The sequence below is a fragment of the Vulpes lagopus genome, chromosome 8, assembly GCF_018345385.1.
Source record: "Vulpes lagopus strain Blue_001 chromosome 8, ASM1834538v1, whole genome shotgun sequence".
Taxonomy (NCBI): Eukaryota; Metazoa; Chordata; class Mammalia; order Carnivora; family Canidae; genus Vulpes; species Vulpes lagopus.
Genome location: NC_054831.1, coordinates 85,592,922 through 85,610,486, shown reverse-complemented (window position 1 = coordinate 85,610,486; position 17,565 = coordinate 85,592,922). Strand labels below are relative to the sequence as shown.

Genomic DNA, 17,565 nt, shown 5'->3' with positions numbered 1-17,565 from the left:
TTCTCTTTTTTTTCCTGCTGGCTCTCACTCATGGTGTCATGTTCCCTTGTGTATGCAGTTATCTTTGTGTTCAAGTTACTTATTTATATGAATATTTTAAGCCTTAGGATGAACTTTCTTTTATAGAAGGTCTGCATTTAGTTCCATCAGGATCTGGAAGCACTACTTTGTCAACAACCGTGTTAAATCAAGTTCAGTGCTAAAAAATCTAATTCAAAGCTGAAATTCTACACAAGGGCTCATCCATTTCCACCTTATTTTCACCTTAAAGGTGTAGTTCTTAGGGATACGTATTTATTAATGCAAGGGTCTTCTATGACCTTTACTTTGTTATGCTTTGATTTTCTCCCTTATTATATAAACCATCAAAATAGAAGTTCACACTTCCCAGGATTCCAAATAAACCAGGGAAAAGTTAGATGTTAAGCTCATTTATCTCTCTCGGTTACTCTTAGACATTAATTGTAGCCAGATAACATATTACTGTCTTATTAGCTAATTGTTTTCAGTGGAAGCATTGGTCTACATAATCTATACCATCCTTACTAAAAGTAAGTCTCAATGAGACTTGTCTCACAATTATAAATAAACTCTTGCTTTCTGAAATATAGGCAATTGACCTCAAGAAGATAGAGAAATAATGTGCATTTTTTACCTATTTGATCAATACTAAATCAACCCAATAATGCTGCAATCAATTTAAACAATCTCTCTCAGAAGAGACAATTTCTGTAATTGAGATTAGTATAGCTCCCACTTCTCTGCATTCTTTATTCTCCTGTAAATAAACATGTCTTCCTGCCTACACCTGTTCCTTCTTCTATCCTTCTAATATGCTTATTTATATATTTGTACAATTATAAGATATTATGTATTATATGGATATATACAGCACTGTACCAGAAATCCCAGTATCTTCCTTCCTTTTAAAACATTTGGGATAGGGGATCCCTGGGTGGCGCAGCGGTTTGGCGCCTGCCTTTGGCTCAGGGCGCGGTCCTGGAGACCCGGGATCGAATCCCACGTCAGGCTCCCGGTGCATGGAGCCTGCTTCTCCCTCTGCCTGTGTCTCTGCCTCTCTCTCTCTCTCTCTCTCTCTGTGACTATCATAAATAAATAAATAAAAATTAAAAAAAAAAACATTTGGGATATATCCATGTGGCTGTATATACACCTAGTTCGCTCCTTTTGATAATATTCTGTAATATATTTTCATAAACATTTTCCACATTTATAAGTTTCTTTATTGATGAATATGTAGGATTGACTCCTGTTCTTTGCTCTCCCAAGATGAACATTCTTATGCATATAATTTGTGAAGCCATGAAGGAAATTTTTCGGCTTATACATCTGAAACTAATATAACATTGTGTGTCAACTATACTTCAATTTAAAAAAAAGAATTTTCTGGCTTAGCCACTCCAAAGTGGAACTGCTGAATCACGGTTATGTTCACTCTAAATTTCACCAAATACTATTAAAAATCTCTCAAAGCGGGCTATACATGTGATTTCCTATTGTTCCACTTGACATTATGTAAATTCCTCATCTTTACTAATGCTATGGATATAAACTTGTGTCTTATTTTAGTATATTTTTCACCAACTAATGAGGTCAAGCATCATTTCATGTTCTTTATAGACTTTGTTTTTCCTTCTTTGAATTTCCTTTCCATTTTTCCCTTTAAAAAAATGTACTGGCTCTCTTTTTAATTTGTGTTAATCTGCAACAGTTACTTGAATCATCTGAATATTAATCTTCCTCAGTTAAACTGCCGCAAGTAGCTTTTCCTTGCCTTTTAGCTTGCCTATGTATGCTATCCTCTAGTTTTGAAGTAATGATATTTGTCAATTTTATATCTTTATTGTTTTTATTTTTAAGACCTTGTTTAAAAAATTCAATCTCAGGGCACCTGGCTGGCTCAGTGGTTGAGTGTCTGTCTTCAGCGGGTCATGATCCCAGGGTCCTGGGATTGAGTCCAACATTGGGCTCCCCACGAGGAGCCTGCTTCTCCCTCTGCCTATGTCTCTGCCCCTCTCTATGTCTCTCATGAATAAATAAATAAAATCTTTTTTAAAAAAAGAAATTTGGTTTGATAGTAAGGTTATAAAGCTGTTTTTACCTAGGTTTATTACATTTTCTCAATTAAAATACATCACCTCTTAGATCCATAGAAAGTTCATTTTTATATGGCATGAGATGAGGATTTTCTTTATATAGTGAGCCAATTTTCCCAATAACATTTGCTAAGTGATATATATATATCTTGCCCCTAAGCCCAGTGATTTTGACACCTTCTCTATCACAACCAAGTTCTCTTATATAAAGGATTTGGCCCTGGATTTTATTCTATCTGGTAGTCTACAAGTCTACTCCTAAATTATTTAAATAGCATATTCTATTATTATCATCTATTTTTAAAGATTTATTTATTTTAGAATGAGACAGAGAGAGTATGTGCACGCTCAGGGAAGGGTAGAAGGAGAAGGAGGAGAGGCAAGGGGAGAGGGAGAGAATCCTTAATTCTCAATCTCTGCTAACCAAGGAGCCTGACATGAGGCTTGATCCCAGGACCCCAAGATCATGACCTGAGCTGAAATCAAGAGTCCCATGCCCAACAGACTAAGCCACTCAGGTGCTCCTGTTCTTATCTATTTTTATTAATGAATAAAAGCATAAGACTTACTTCTTATGAGTCTGAAGGATTAAGAGGGCCCAAGACTTTGTTTAAATATCTATTTATGTGAAATTATCACAACCAGTAAATATCTATTGCAACACAAGATAAAACCAGTAAAAAATTTCACAAAGGAGGGCAGCCCAGGTGGCTGAAGCACTGCCTTCAGCCCAGGGTGTGATCCTGGAGATCCGGGATCAAGTCCCATGTCGGGCTCCCTGCATGGAGCCTGCTTCTCCCTCTGTCTGTGTTTCTGCCTCTCTCTCTCTCTCTCTGTCTCTCATGAATAAATAAATAAAATCTTTTTAAAAAATTCGTGAAGGAAAGAAAAAGATTCATAGGAAATTGGAATTTGTTGCACCCATTTCACAATGTCAAATTCCATTTTATTATACTATTTAGTCTAAATATCTAAATTTATGCAAGAAATTGCAAAAATGTAAGGCACACTAGCTCCATATTCACACATTATAGCTATGAAAATCCCTACCTATAATCTTCCATTAAGCTATCTACTTGTATATTGGAGATACAATCTGTAACACCATGAGGAATCTATAAACTTACAGATACAGACCCATTCCTTCTTTGTGGTTATTAGAGAGAGGCCACAAAATATTAAGGATTTTTTTGTACTTATGCTCACAAATCAATGGAAAAGTGAACCCAATTCATTTCTTTAACAGTTTGAATGTTCAATTCAGTTAAGAAGTTTTTATCTGTACTCTTCTGATGGAGAGTTATTCTATTCAGAATGATACCATGAATTACTATTCTAGTTAAGTCATGAACAATATAAGATAATATAAATTTAAACTAGCAAACATGATATTAAAGCGAAAAAGCCATATCTAGGCCCACAGCAATATAAAGCTCCTTCCCCATAACAACAACAAAGGAGAATTACTTAAAAATCAGTAATTTTCAATGTGGTAACTTTTATTTTGTCATAAAGTGAATTTTTGAAAAATACTACAAGACAAAAAGCAAGCAAATAAGGTATCCTAGTACTGAATATGGAGAGGTATCTTTTTTATTACACTTTATGATGAAAATGTGCAAAATGAGTAGTGAAACAAAAATACTTCCACCAAGATTCAATAGCATTTTTTATTTTTGCTTTCTCTTTGATAAAATATCTACAAGTAAATTACATATACTGTGGCATTCACTCTTAATACTTAATTTGTACCTCCAAATAATTAGTAACATTGTCTTGCATAACAACAATGCCATTATCACAACAAAAAATCAGCAATAACTCCGTTAATGTAACATTTTTGACCAAAGAATCGGAAAAAAAAAACAGACAACACACAGATTATATTTCCACTTCATTATGGCCACAAATATATATTTGTGAGGAGAGTGGAAGAAATGATAATGCATGCAACTGAGGTACAACCTAATATGCATTACAGATTGGCAAAAACTATCCAGAGATTGTCAAGAATAACAAAGGACTCAAAGTTTAAAATAAAGTATTTTATTGAATGTTGAATCCAAAACTATTGCGGAAGTTCTCATTTTCCCCTGTATGCCTACCAGTGGCAGGGACTGGAAGACTGGGGATAATGGGCTTGAGGAACTTGAACTCGCTGGTCCCAGTCCCCCCCGTCAGACACACCTCGTACTGGTAGCTCTGGGACAGGGTCCCCGCGCCGCTGACGTCCACCAGGTGGCCCGGGAAGTGGCCCTCGGGCACCGCGCAGCCACCCCCCGACGCCGCCCCGCTCCTCCTGCACAGCCGCACCGCCACGAACGCCAGCGCCGAGCACAGGAAGAGCGACGACACGGACGCCAAGGCGATGACCAGGTAGACGGTGAGCGGGTCGGCCCGGGCCTCGGCCGCCGCCACGTCCGGCAGCGGCAGGTAGGGCTGCGAGAAGCCGTCCACCAGCAGCACGTGCAGCGTGACGCTGGCCGACAGCGGCGGCTCGCCATTGTCCTTGACCAGCACCAGCAGCCTGTGCCTGACGGCGTCGCGCTCGCTCAGCAGCCGGGCCGTGCGCACCTCGCCGTTGTGCGCCCACACGCCGAACAGCCCGGGCTCCGTGGCCTTGAGCAGCTGGAACGACAGCCAGGCGTTCTGGCCCGAGTCGCCGTCCACCGCCACCACCTTGGTCACCAGGTAGCCCGCCTCGGCCGCCCGCGGCACCAGCTCGGTGCAGGGCGCAGAGCCGTTCTGCAGCGGGTACAGCACGAAGGGCGCGTTGTCGTTGTCGTCCAGCACCAGCACGCGCACCAGCGCCTGGCTGCTCAGCGCGGGCGAGCCGCGGTCGGCCGCGCCCACGCGGACCTCGAAGGCCTGCAGCGCCTCGTAATCCAGGGACCTGAGCGCGAACAGCTGCCCGTTGTCCGCGTTGATGGACACCAGCGAGGCGAGCGGCAGCTGCGGGTCCCGGGGCGGCAGCAGCGAGTAGGTGACCTGGGCGTTGGCGCCCGCGTCCCTGTCGGTGGCGCTCACGGTGCCGATGTGCAGGGCGGGGCTGTTGTTCTCGCGGACGCGCAGGGTGTAGGTGGTCTGGCTGAAGGCGGGGGCGTTGTCGTTGACGTCGGAGACCGTCACGGTGATGGTGTGCTGGGTTTGCAGCCTGGGGGTCCCCAAATCACTGACGGTGATGGTGATGTTGTACTCGGATCTTGTCTCTCTATCCAGTGCTTTTTCCGAAACTAAAGTGAAAAAGTTCTTGAAGGTTGGTTTCAGAAAAAAGGGGAGCTCATCCTGAATAGAGCAAACCATCCTTCCATTGTCCCCAGAATCTTGATCTCGTACACTAAAAAGAGCAACCAGAGTCTCTGAGGCGTTCTCTGGAATTGACTTTGTAAATGATGATATGGTCACTTCTGGTGGATTATCATTTATATCTATTACTTTAACCAGAAGAGTACATTCTTCTGAAAGACCCCCACCATCTGTTGCCTGAATACTTATAGTGTAGAATTGTATTACTTCAAAATCCAGGCATGATCTCAAATGAACTTCCCCAGATATTGGGTTGATTTCAAATGTTTTACGGATATCTTCTGAAGCATACAAAAATGTGTATGATATTTTCCCATAATTTCCTGCATCTAAATCGTTAGCAAAAATGGTAATAATCCAGGAGCCAACAGGTGTGTCCTCCAGAACATGCACTTCATAGAGACTCTGAGCAAACTCAGGGGCATTGTCATTGATGTCCAAGACCTTGATGAGAACCAAAGTTGTCCCAGACCTGGGTGGAGATCCACCATCCAGTGCTGTGAGTGTTAATGTGAGCTCAGGCTCCTCTTCATGATCTAATTCTCTGTCCAGGACCAGTTCTGGGTATATCTTCCCATCACTACGGATTTTAATGTAGAAATGAGAATTGGGGCTAATTGTATAGTTTTGGAGACTATTGGTTCCTACATCCAAATCTTGGGCACTCTCCAATAGGAATGTGGTTCCAGTAATGGTACTTTCTGATATTTTAATAAGTATTTGCTTGTCCAGAAACGTGGGGGAGTGATCATTTACGTCCTTGACATACAGTTCTGCCCGAAAAAACTGTAAAGGGTTTTCTAAAACCATCTGAAAATGCAGCACACAGGGCTCAGTGGAGCCACAGAGCTCTTCTCGGTCCAGTTTCTTATTTAGGAGCAAATCCCCGGTCAGTAAATCAAGATGTAAATGCTTTTCATTATCATCCGACACTACTCGGGTCTCCCGTGAGGATAGCTCCTCCACCCCAAGCCCTAGATCCCTTGCAAGATTGGCCACAAAAGAACCAACTTCTGTCTCCTCTGCCACAGAATATTGCACAGATTCAGGACCTGCCTGAGATAATCCCAGTAAAACAAAGAAAATCAAGACTTGCCTTTTCCGCAGAGTGAGCTCCCCTTTGATCTCCATGGCTCCTTCCAGCAACCTCTTTTGTAGAAAATTTTAAGTTCAACCCTAATTTTGGAAGCTGACGCTCAATTTTTAAAAATAAGAACCCCCCCCGAAGGTATATAGCCCTCCAGCAGCTTTAGTAGATGAAGCTCCTTTACTGCTTCTCTTTTCAGTGGTTTGAATGGTCTCTGTTCCCTAGAATAATGAAGCCCACAGTGTCCATGCGCTAATGTCATTTTATCCTACAGCGCCACCATGTGTTTCCATGATTTTTTTCAGTAATTTTTTTTTCTCTTGAACAAGTAATTCATGAATACATCTGTAGTATTTTAAAGCAAATCCCAGACATCATATATCTTTACCCCTACTTTACCAAGTATCTCTAATAGATAAAGACTTTAAAATATAACTATGATGCACTATTACAGTCAACAGAGTTAGCAATAATTCCTTGATATAACTTATACTCAGTCTGCATTTGGTTTTCCTTATTTTTCTCCAAAAATTTTTTACTGTTAATTTGTCTGAATCAGGATCCAAACAGGTCTTTACTGAGCATTTAATTAGTGCTGTTTTGAATGCTGACAAGACCTTATTAAGATGTCCTGGACTGAGGAAATAATATTTTACTTAGGCCATTTCTTGAGAATTTCAAATATATTCCTCCTCTACTCTTATACTTTTGAATTCAGTCAATATTAATTATTAATGTCATTACTCTTTTCATTTACATATTTTAAAAACACACATGTAAGGATTTGGAATAAATAGTATAGATTTACTCCTTGCCTTTATGGAGTTCACTGGCTAAAAATTTGGCGGTAACAAATGAAAAGGTTTAGCATAAAACTCTGGAAAAAACCCAAACACCTTCATTAGAGGAGAGAGAAAATAAAGTATCTTTCAAAAGACAAAGAAGGCCCAGAGTTCAGAATCGTTAAACCAAACTAAATAGCATTTCAAGAAGATGGGGAAGATCAGTGGTAGCAAATGCTTCAGAAACTCCCCCAAAATGAATATTCTGAAGATGGTCATTGTGAAGGAGTCTAATAGATGTTTCCCAAAAATTGGTTCCCTTTATACTAATAAGGATGTACTGTACACAGGCACATGACTACTCTCGATTGCCTGTTCCAGTCTGCCTTGTAGTTGGGTATGGCCAGTTGAATAAAGTTCTCACTAATATTGTGAACAGAATTTTTGCCATTTCTAGGTCTAGAAGAGAAGACATCTGGATGTGTTTCCTCCCTCCCAGCCAACTAGAACCTAGATGTGTCAGTCATGCACATTATGACATTGCAGTAGGGAATGTAGGAGCAATTACTTTCCATAAAACTTGTTTCTGGAAGGATTGTAATGAGCAAAGCTGCCTCATCTACCCAGTCATTTACACTTGAACTGTTATAAGGAGATACACACTTTTACAAGCCACTGTGTAGTTATACTGTTTTGTTCAGCAATATAACCTTACCTAACTTTCACAGAAAACCTCAGTCACCTTTACAATAGCAGTTTCAGAGTGGTCACAGTGAAACTCAGATGACACTTGGTTGAAAAGCAAGAGTGATAAGGAAGTAAAAATGACAATCCTTTCAAATTTAGCTGGAAAAATAAGAAACTGATGGTATCTGTAGGAAAATTGAAACTCAATAGTTTTTTTTAAGCCTAGGGAGATTTGAAGTTATTTAAAATGCTGATTTGTAGTATTCAACAGAGAGGAAGAAAAGTGAGATACCAAAGAGAGGATTAATTCAATGTGAAGCCCCTAAAAGGTGGTTAAACATAGGCCCCAGAAAGTAAATGAAGAGATTGGGCTGGCATAGAAAGTGACCTTGGTAGAGGTCATTATAAGTACAGATGCTATTCAGTGTGTAGGTTTGGGGACAGAAAATTCAGAGAATTTCCATTTGATAGATTCTATTTTTCTCAGCAAGGTATTAAGCAAGTTCATCTGCTTAAGGGGAATATGTAAGTAGTAGGGTGAGAAATATAAAGATAACTAGGTTTGAAGTAGCTGTTACAGAGAAAAGAAGAGAAAGCTGATTAGGAAAATACAAAACAATTTCTTGGTCTTCAAAGCTAAATTAAGTTTAGATGTGTTAAACTCAGTGTGATAGTATTGATAATTTTCTAAGTTTTGACTTATAGAATGCAGCACCAGTGACATAACAGAAGAGGAAAGAGACAATTATATTCATCTGGAGTGGAGTTTCATCAGGTGGTTTCAGTAAAGGAAAATTGAACAAGGGAATAAAGAATATGCGCATGAGGGTGACTAGGAGTGGCAGACCAGGGAATCAGCTGAATAGGAGAGAAATGAGAGCACAAAGGGGGTTACTATATAGTAGCAGCATCGTAGAATGGAGGTTTACATAAGGTCAAAGGCAAGATGTGATAGGAATAGCGGAATGAGGGGATTAAAGACACAGAGGATTCTATTCTCAGAGATATCTGAAATCATTCTTTCATAGAAAGAACCATTTTGGGTGGTGAAAAAGTACAGCATGTAGCCAGGGTTCTAATGCCTGACATTGAGGACAGGAGAGTGTCCTAGGGGCTGAGAAGCTATGTTATTTCTTAGTGGAATGGGGAGTGGTAGCAGAACTTGAGTTAGAAAGGAGATGAGGAGAACCAAGTGTTTCAGCTAAATTGTCTTTATGTCCTTTCTCATGGGGAGTTCTAACCTCAACTGTTACTTGGTTTTTACTGGTAATGGCTTTCAAGAAAATCCTCTCTGGGAGGCTGGGCCATCCCTTACAGCTCCATTTGGTAACTGACCTTCTCCCTCCACAGACAGCATGTAGTCCTTTGATATAAAATTGGCTGATACAGGGACCCTTGGGTGGCTCAGCGGTTGAGCGTCTGCCTTTGGCTCAGGGAATGATCCTGGAGTCCCGGGATTGAGTCCCACATCAGGCTCCCTGCATGGAGCCTGCTTCTCCCTCTGTCTCTGTCTCTGCCTCTGTGTGTCTCTCTCATGAATAAATAGTCTTTTTAAAAAATTAGCTGATACAGTTTCATTTTTATGCATTGGCTTAAATTTAACTGTAAATGAGATATTCGAAGCATTAGAGCAAAATTTGTTTTTAGCAACACATTTGAAGAAAATTGGTTGGTTACTTCTATCTGGGCATCTGAGCTCCTGAAGACCTGGCACTCTCCATTAGAATCAGGAAACACGTAGTTTTTTTCAATAAGTAGACAAATCCCAAGTCCTCTTGTTCAGATATCTGGAAAAACTTGAAGCAATAGGACCTGGTCCTTTGCTGTTATACCTGTTAGATTTTCTGCCTGAGGGACGCCTGGGTGGCTCAGTGGTTGAGCATCTGCCTTCGGCCCAGGGCGTGATCCTGGGGTCCCAGGATCCTGTCTCACATGGGGCTCCCTGCATGGAGCCTGCTTCTCCCTCTGCCTTTCTCTCTCTCTGTCTCTCATGAATAAATAAATAAAATCTTTAAAAAAAATTCTGCCTGAGCTGTTTGAATTGCTCTTTTCTCCCTCCCCTACAATAAATGGCAGAAGTCCCACCTTACTTGGGACACAGGTTGCTAGAACCACTCCCACCAGTGCTTTAATATCATTACTGAGATATCACTTACATACCATAGAGCTTTCCCATTTAAAGTGTACAATACTTTAAAGCCACCAGGGGACCCCTGGGTGGCTCAGTTGGTTATGAATCTGACTCTTGATTTTTTTTTTGACTCTTGATTTTGGTTCAGGTCATGATCTTAGGGGTCATGAAATTGAGCCCTGCATTGGACTCTACGCTCAGTGCGGAGTTTCCTTGAGATTCTCTCCCTCTACCTTTGCCCCTCCCCCCATGTGTGCTCTGTCTCTAAAATAAATAAGTACACTTTAAAAAATTAAGTGTACAATGCAATGAGTTTTAATGCTTCCAGATTTGTGTAATTATCACCACAGTCTAATTTCAGAACATCATGCCAAAAAGAGACCTCTTACCCTTTAGCCATTCTTCATCCCCTACCCTCCCTACAGCTGTAGGCAACCACTAATCTGCTTTCTAGTCCCTATAGATTTGCCTGTCCAGAACATTTCATATAAATGGGGTCATACAATGTAAGATATTTTGCAACTGGTCTCTTTCACTTAGAGTAATGATTTTGAGGTTCGCCTATGTTGTAGTTTGTTACAGTACTTCATTTCACTTTAGTGTTGAATAATAACAATCCCATTGTATGGAGATACTATATCTTGTTTATCCATTCATCAGTTGATGGACATTTGGGGAATCTCCACTTTTGGTAATATTATGAGTAATGCTACTATGAACATGCATGTATATAGTTTTTGTGCATGTGTGAGGATATGCTTTTATTTCTTTTGAATAGATAACACAGGAGTTGACTTTCTGGGTCATAAGGTAACAATATATTTAACATTTTGAGGAACTGCCAAACTGTTTTCAAGTGAATATGCCACTACATTCCTTGCAACAGTGCAGCAATTTCCCTGCATCCTTGCCAACAGTTGTTATTATCTTTTTGATTATGGCCATTCTGGTGTACATGAAGTGGCCATTTTTATTTTTCACCTTCAGTAGTCTATGTATCTTGTCTGGCATGCTATGATGCTATAATGCTTTTTATCTTTTTAAGCTAGTGATCATCTTTTCTCTACTAAGTGCAGTAAAGACAGGAAGTAATCTTAATACTTGACTTTGATTTATAAATTTCTTGTGCTATTTTGTTCTCTATGTAATGCAGCTTTCATTTTTTCATTTAAAGGGAAAGAATTTGCTTCTAGTCCCATTTTAAAAAACGGAACATGGGATCCCCGGGTGGCTCAGCAGTTTAGCGCCTGCATTCAGCCCAGGGCGTGATCCTGGAGACCGGGGATCAAGTCCCACATCAGGCTCTCTGCATGGGGCCCGCTTCTCCCTCTGCCTGTATCTCTGCCTCTCTCTCTCTCTCTCTCTCTCTCTCTCTCTCTCTCTCTCATAAATAAAATCTTTAAAAAATTAAAAAAAAATAAAAAGCAGAACATGAGAACTTAATTTACCTGCATGGAGAAACTTCGGTTCCCTCCATTTTCTTGCATTCAAAGAATAATTAATCAGTCCATGAAGTTCAGAAGAACTGGTAGTGAAATCTCAGCTTTCAGAAAGTGCGAACATTAGATTATATTGGGATGTGCTAGAGCAAGAGATTCTACTTCGTGACATTATTAACTAATATCTAGCCCAGCTATGGTTTTAATGTAATATATTGAGGAGGCACTTTGTGGCATTGATTCTAGTCTGTGGTACTGGACACTAAAGGTAACAGAGCAATCATGTCACTTGCCCTCTTACCTTTCATTTTTCTTTCTTTTTAAAAATTTTTTTTAAATTTATTTATGATAGTCACACAGAGAGAGAGAGAGAGGCAGAGACACAGGCAGAGGGAGAAGGAGGCTCCATGCACCGGGAGCCCGACGTGGGATTAGATCCCAGGTCTCCAGGATCGTGCCCTGGGCCAAAGGCAGGCACCAAACCGCTGCGCCACCCAGGGATCCCACCTTTCATTTTTCATGTGCTTACTACTCACACACATTTTTTCCCCTCTATAGCCTCACTCATTTTGTTTCTCTACAGGTTCCTTCCACAACATAAAGACTTTGAGCTTCTTGATGAGATTCACTGGAAAATTCTTCTTCCAACACTGAAGGCCTTTTATTCTGTAATGTTAGATCACTAAAGTCAAGAGTAGTTGCTTGGTTTAAAAAAAATTTTTTTAAAAAAAGAGTAGTTGGTTGGTGCCTGTGCTGTATGAGACAAAACTTCCCCCTTACAATGATTTGAATTTTTTTTTTAAAATTAGAATCTTAAGGGATTATCTTTTGATACTTCTTAATTATATATATATATATATATATATATATATATATATATATATATCTGAGAAAAGTGTTTTTCAAACTTTGGCCTGCTACCCATTAATAGGGTCATGAAAGCAAATTAGTAGATCATAACCACACATGAAAATTAAAGAGAATGTAATAATATGGGCAATTTTAAAATTCACCTAAGCTAAAAATTGTCTACAAAACATTTCTATTAAGTATGTACACAACCTTAAAAAACAACATAATTTTTCTGTGGGCTGTCATTTTTTAAGGTTTGGTTATTATTATTCAGATGGATTCAAGTGGATTATATTATACCTTTGTAATGTCAACAAGAATTCTGGAAAATTATCACTTCATATTCCAAGACTTTCTGGGTCGCTACTATACTGAAGGGCCTTCACAATCACTCTGCAGTATGAATGAAGATGAGGTGTTAATAAAATGGTCTTCTGGCCCTTTCTAACAAGGACATGATTTTCCAGGTGTTATTTTCAACAGCAGTAAACATTTTAAAGTGTTAATAAAAATGCAGTGACTTTAAAGGAAGAAAAATGATATTTCTGAATAGTATTCATTACTATACCACCAGAAAAAAATGAAATGAAGAAATACTTGAACACTTGAAACACTTTGAAAGTGGTCTGCTTTATTTTACCAAAAGCAGAATTGTAGGTGAAAGTTCAACTGGATAGAGGACAATGAACAAAAGTGATTTGGTGCTGTTACTTAAGGAGGCAAACTAATTACCTATTAAGACCTCCTGGATTACAGAAACAGTACCATCTAATTATAATCACAAAGATAACATTTACTTGAAAGATAGGTAGAATTTGTGAAAATATAAAAGTACACAGAATACAATTTAAAATACACACAAATTGGGGGAAATAACATTGATCTGGAAGTGGCATGAAAAGTGGCACTTATGGAATGTCAAACATAATTATGACCTCTATATGTTGAACCCAAAACTATTGCGGAAGTTAGGATTTTCTTCTGTTTCTTTCCCAGGGCACTGGGGTGGGAGGTTGGGGATAATGGGCTTGAGGAACTTGAACTCGCTGGTCCCAGTCCCCCCCGTCAGACACACCTCGTACTGGTAGCTCTGGGACAGGGTCCCCGCGCCGCTGACGTCCACCAGGTGGCCCGGGAAGTGGCCCTCGGGCACCGCGCAGCCACCCCCCGACGCCGCCCCGCTCCTCCTGCACAGCCGCACCGCCACGAACGCCAGCGCCGAGCACAGGAAGAGCGACGACACGGACGCCAAGGCGATGACCAGGTAGACGGTGAGCGGGTCGGCCCGGGCCTCGGCCGCCGCCACGTCCGGCAGCGGCAGGTAGGGCTGCGAGAAGCCGTCCACCAGCAGCACGTGCAGCGTGACGCTGGCCGACAGCGGCGGCTCGCCATTGTCCTTGACCAGCACCAGCAGCCTGTGCCTGACGGCGTCGCGCTCGCTCAGCAGCCGGGCCGTGCGCACCTCGCCGTTGTGCGCCCACACGCCGAACAGCCCGGGCTCCGTGGCCTTGAGCAGCTGGAACGACAGCCAGGCGTTCTGGCCCGAGTCGCCGTCCACCGCCACCACCTTGGTCACCAGGTAGCCCGCCTCGGCCGCCCGCGGCACCAGCTCGGTGCAGGGCGCAGAGCCGTTCTGCAGCGGGTACAGCACGAAGGGCGCGTTGTCGTTGTCGTCCAGCACCAGCACGCGCACCAGCGCCTGGCTGCTCAGCGCGGGCGAGCCGCGGTCGGCCGCGCCCACGCGGACCTCGAAGGCCTGCAGCGCCTCGTAATCCAGGGACCTGAGCGCGAACAGCTGCCCGTTGTCCGCGTTGATGGACACCAGCGAGGCGAGCGGCAGCTGCGGGTCCCGGGGCGGCAGCAGCGAGTAGGTGACCTGGGCGTTGGCGCCCGCGTCCCTGTCGGTGGCGCTCACGGTGCCGATGTGCAGGGCGGGGCTGTTGTTCTCGCGGACGCGCAGGGTGTAGGTGGTCTGGCTGAAGGCGGGGGCGTTGTCGTTGACGTCGGAGACCGTCACGGTGATGGTGTGCTGGGTTTGCAGCCTGGGGGTCCCCAAGTCACTGACGGTGATGGTGATGTTGTACTCCGCCTGGCTCTCTCTGTCGAGGGGGCTCTCTGTTACCAGGGTGTAGAAATTCTCTACTGATGGCTTCAGGATGAAGGGGAGATCGTCCTGGATGGAGCACACCATCTTTGCATTGTTCCCTGAATCTCTGTCTCTGATCCTAAAAACAGCTACTACTGTGTCCGGTGAGTTTTCTGCAATTGGGCTAGTAAGTGATGACATGAGTAGTTCTGGTGGATTATCATTGATATCTGTTACATGGACCACCACAGTACATTTTCCAGAAAGGCCTCCACCATCTTTGGCCTGAATAGTTAATGTATAAGTTTGTATTGCCTCGTAGTTCAATTCGGCTTTAAGGTAAATTTTGCCAGATGTTGAATTGATTCGAAACGTTTTGAGGATTCTATCAGTAGCATACAAAAATGCATAGACTATTTCTCCATTACTTCCAGTATCTAAATCTCTAGCTAATACAGCGACAACCAGGGACCCAACAGGGCTGTTTTCAGGCACCTGCACCCTGTAAAGCGACTGTACAAATTCAGGGACGTTGTCATTTACGTCCAAAACCAGTATGTGTATTAGGGTGGTCCCGGATCTGGGCGGAGAGCCGCCATCCAGGGCTGTGAGTGTTAAACTGAGTTCAGAAACCTCTTCACGATCCAGCACTCTATCCAGTACCAATTCGGGATAAACATTCCCCTCTCCACTATCACGGACATCAATATGGAAATAGATGTTAGAGCTGATGGTGTAGTTTCTCAGGTTGTTGATACCAACATCTGAATCCTCTGCCCTTTCTAGAAGAAATGTTACCCCTGGAGTGGTACTTTCTAATATGTTCAAGGAAATCTCTTTGTCTAGAAATACTGGAGAATGATCATTGATGTCTCTGACCCATAGCTCAGCACGGAAAATCTGAAAAGGCTTTTCAAGTAGCAGCTGGAAAGGCAACACACACGGCTCTGTGGGGCCGCACAGTTTCTCTCGGTCTAATTTCTCATTTAGAAGTAAGTCACCAGTAAGCGGATTGAGGAGTAAAAATCTTATGTTCTCATCTGAAACGATTCTACATCCCCGAGCTGATACTTCCCCCGGCTCCAATCCCAGATCATTTGCTAGGTTGGCCAGAAAAGTCCCCCTCTCCATTTCCTCTGCCACAAAATACTGAAGCGGTTCTGTGCCAGCCCAAGACACTCCCAAAAACACACAAAGAAAGAACACTTGCCTTTTCTGCAGTGCACCCGCCATTATGGCCTCCATTCTTTGTTTAAGCAACCTTTCAAAACCACGGTTTGCTCTGCCTCAAGCAGTTCTCAGAAATTGCAGAAACCGAATCCTTAGAAATGAGGTGGATAATAGCAATGCTTTCTCCCAACTCCATCACCACCGTTTCCTTTCCTTTTCTTGTCTGTCAGCTTTCCTCTGATCAGTAGAATTTGTAACATCCTTTGTAGGAGTATCCCCCCTCTTTTTAGCCAGCAGCGCCACCTTGCGTTTTGTAGATGTTGTTCCCGTTTTCAAGAATAGAACCAAAAGATGGCAGATTCCAGCAACTGCCAACAGAAGTGATTTTTTTTTACCCCAAAGGGTCTGTACGGTTTTATTACATCATTTTCCTCAAATGGTCACGATAATGTTAGTAGTTTACATAGCTTTTCCCTCTGATAGTCTGAATTTGTAAAAGAATAATTTGTTGTTTTTCTTAACCTGGGAACATGAAATTAAACTCTGGCTTCCCACCAGGGAGTAAAAACTTCCTTAAGTTTTACTTAAGAAAATTTCCTCCAGGGGATCCCTGGGTGGCTCAGTGTTTTGGCGCCTGCCTTTGGCCCAGGGCGTGATCCTGGAGTCCCAGGATCGAGTCCCAGGATCAAGTCCCGGAATCGAGTCCCGCCCGTGTCGAGCTCCGGGCATGGAGCCTGCTTCTCCCTCTGCCTCTCTCTCTCTCTCTCTCTATCATGAATAAATAAATAAAATCTTTAACAAGAAAAAGAAAGAAAACTTCCTCCAGTTTTTAAATGAGTTCTGTTTGGTGGCTTTGCTGGTGGTATATCTATGACTATCTTTCCCATTTTACTTTTGGTTATCAATCTGTCCAGGTTTTACTTTTAAAGTAATTTGTATTCAATTTTATAAATCCATTCATTTTTCTAGGTTTGCAAAATTCATTCTATTTTTTATATTTAAGATATATCCCCATTATTAGCAATGTTTAATGTTTGTCTCCTTTTTATTCTTGGGGAGGCTTGCAAGGTCTCTATTTTGCTGATCTTTTAATATGCATCTTTTCTCCAAAATAATATATGAATTTGGTTCAAAATCAAATTGCACTAAGTGGCTTAAAATAAAATACAATCATTTCTGCCCTTTCTTTATTTTCTAGCTCCCTTCCCAATAGCCAGCCACTTTAATTTCTTTTAGTTATCTCTTCTGTCTTATTTTGTATTCTGCTGTATTTTGATTAATTTTAGACATTATCACTGAACTGCTTATTATGTTGGGTAGGTTTTAGCTCTTGTACACTTTCAAGGCTCCTTCATGCTTTCCTTTAGATGCATTATTATTGGGAACATTGTTGTATATTTATTATATTTTCTTCCTTTCTTTCTTGAAGTTAATAACTGCCTTGATTTTTCATTTTACTTGATTTTCCTCTTTTAAAGATTTTATTTATTTGGGGTAGAGAGAGCATGAGCAGGATGAGAGCAATTGCGAGAGGGAAAGGAAGAAGCAGACTTCCCACTGAGCACAGAGCAGGAATCTAGGCTCAATTACAGGATACTGAGACATGACCTCAGCAGATGTCAGACGTTTAACTGACTGAGCCACCCAGGTGCCCCACTTATTTTATCACTTGTCTCATAATTCCTGTTGACTCTCAGTACAGTTTCCTACACAATCATTTCCATATCTTCTGTGATACCATTTTCTTTAAATTGGGTGGTTGTTCTACATGTGCTGCATTGCTATCATACTAGAATATTCCTTTGCTGTCATGCTTGGAATTCTCTTTGCTTTTTATTCTGGTTGGATTTCCTATTTCTAGGGTTTTATTTCTTCCTCTTTTTTGGCTTACTCTATGACTTTAATAGA

The 17,565-nt window shown here is 41.7% G+C and overlaps 2 protein-coding genes across 2 annotated transcripts; both read right to left on the bottom strand.

Annotated features, from left to right (window-relative positions):
- Positions 1-3,780: 3,780 nt before the first annotated feature.
- Positions 3,781-6,705, bottom strand: LOC121497189 (protocadherin beta-14-like). The gene has a single exon (XM_041766471.1). The coding sequence runs from the start codon at positions 6,552-6,554 to the stop codon at positions 4,164-4,166; it is 2,391 nt and encodes a 796-aa protein (XP_041622405.1). The 5' UTR covers positions 6,555-6,705; the 3' UTR covers positions 3,781-4,163.
- Positions 6,706-13,022: 6,317 nt separating this feature from the next.
- LOC121497322 (protocadherin beta-7-like) lies at positions 13,023-15,950 on the bottom strand. Its single transcript, XM_041766802.1, has one exon. The coding sequence runs from the start codon at positions 15,730-15,732 to the stop codon at positions 13,339-13,341; it is 2,394 nt and encodes a 797-aa protein (XP_041622736.1). The 5' UTR covers positions 15,733-15,950; the 3' UTR covers positions 13,023-13,338.
- Between the last annotated feature and the right edge of the window lie 1,615 nt (positions 15,951-17,565).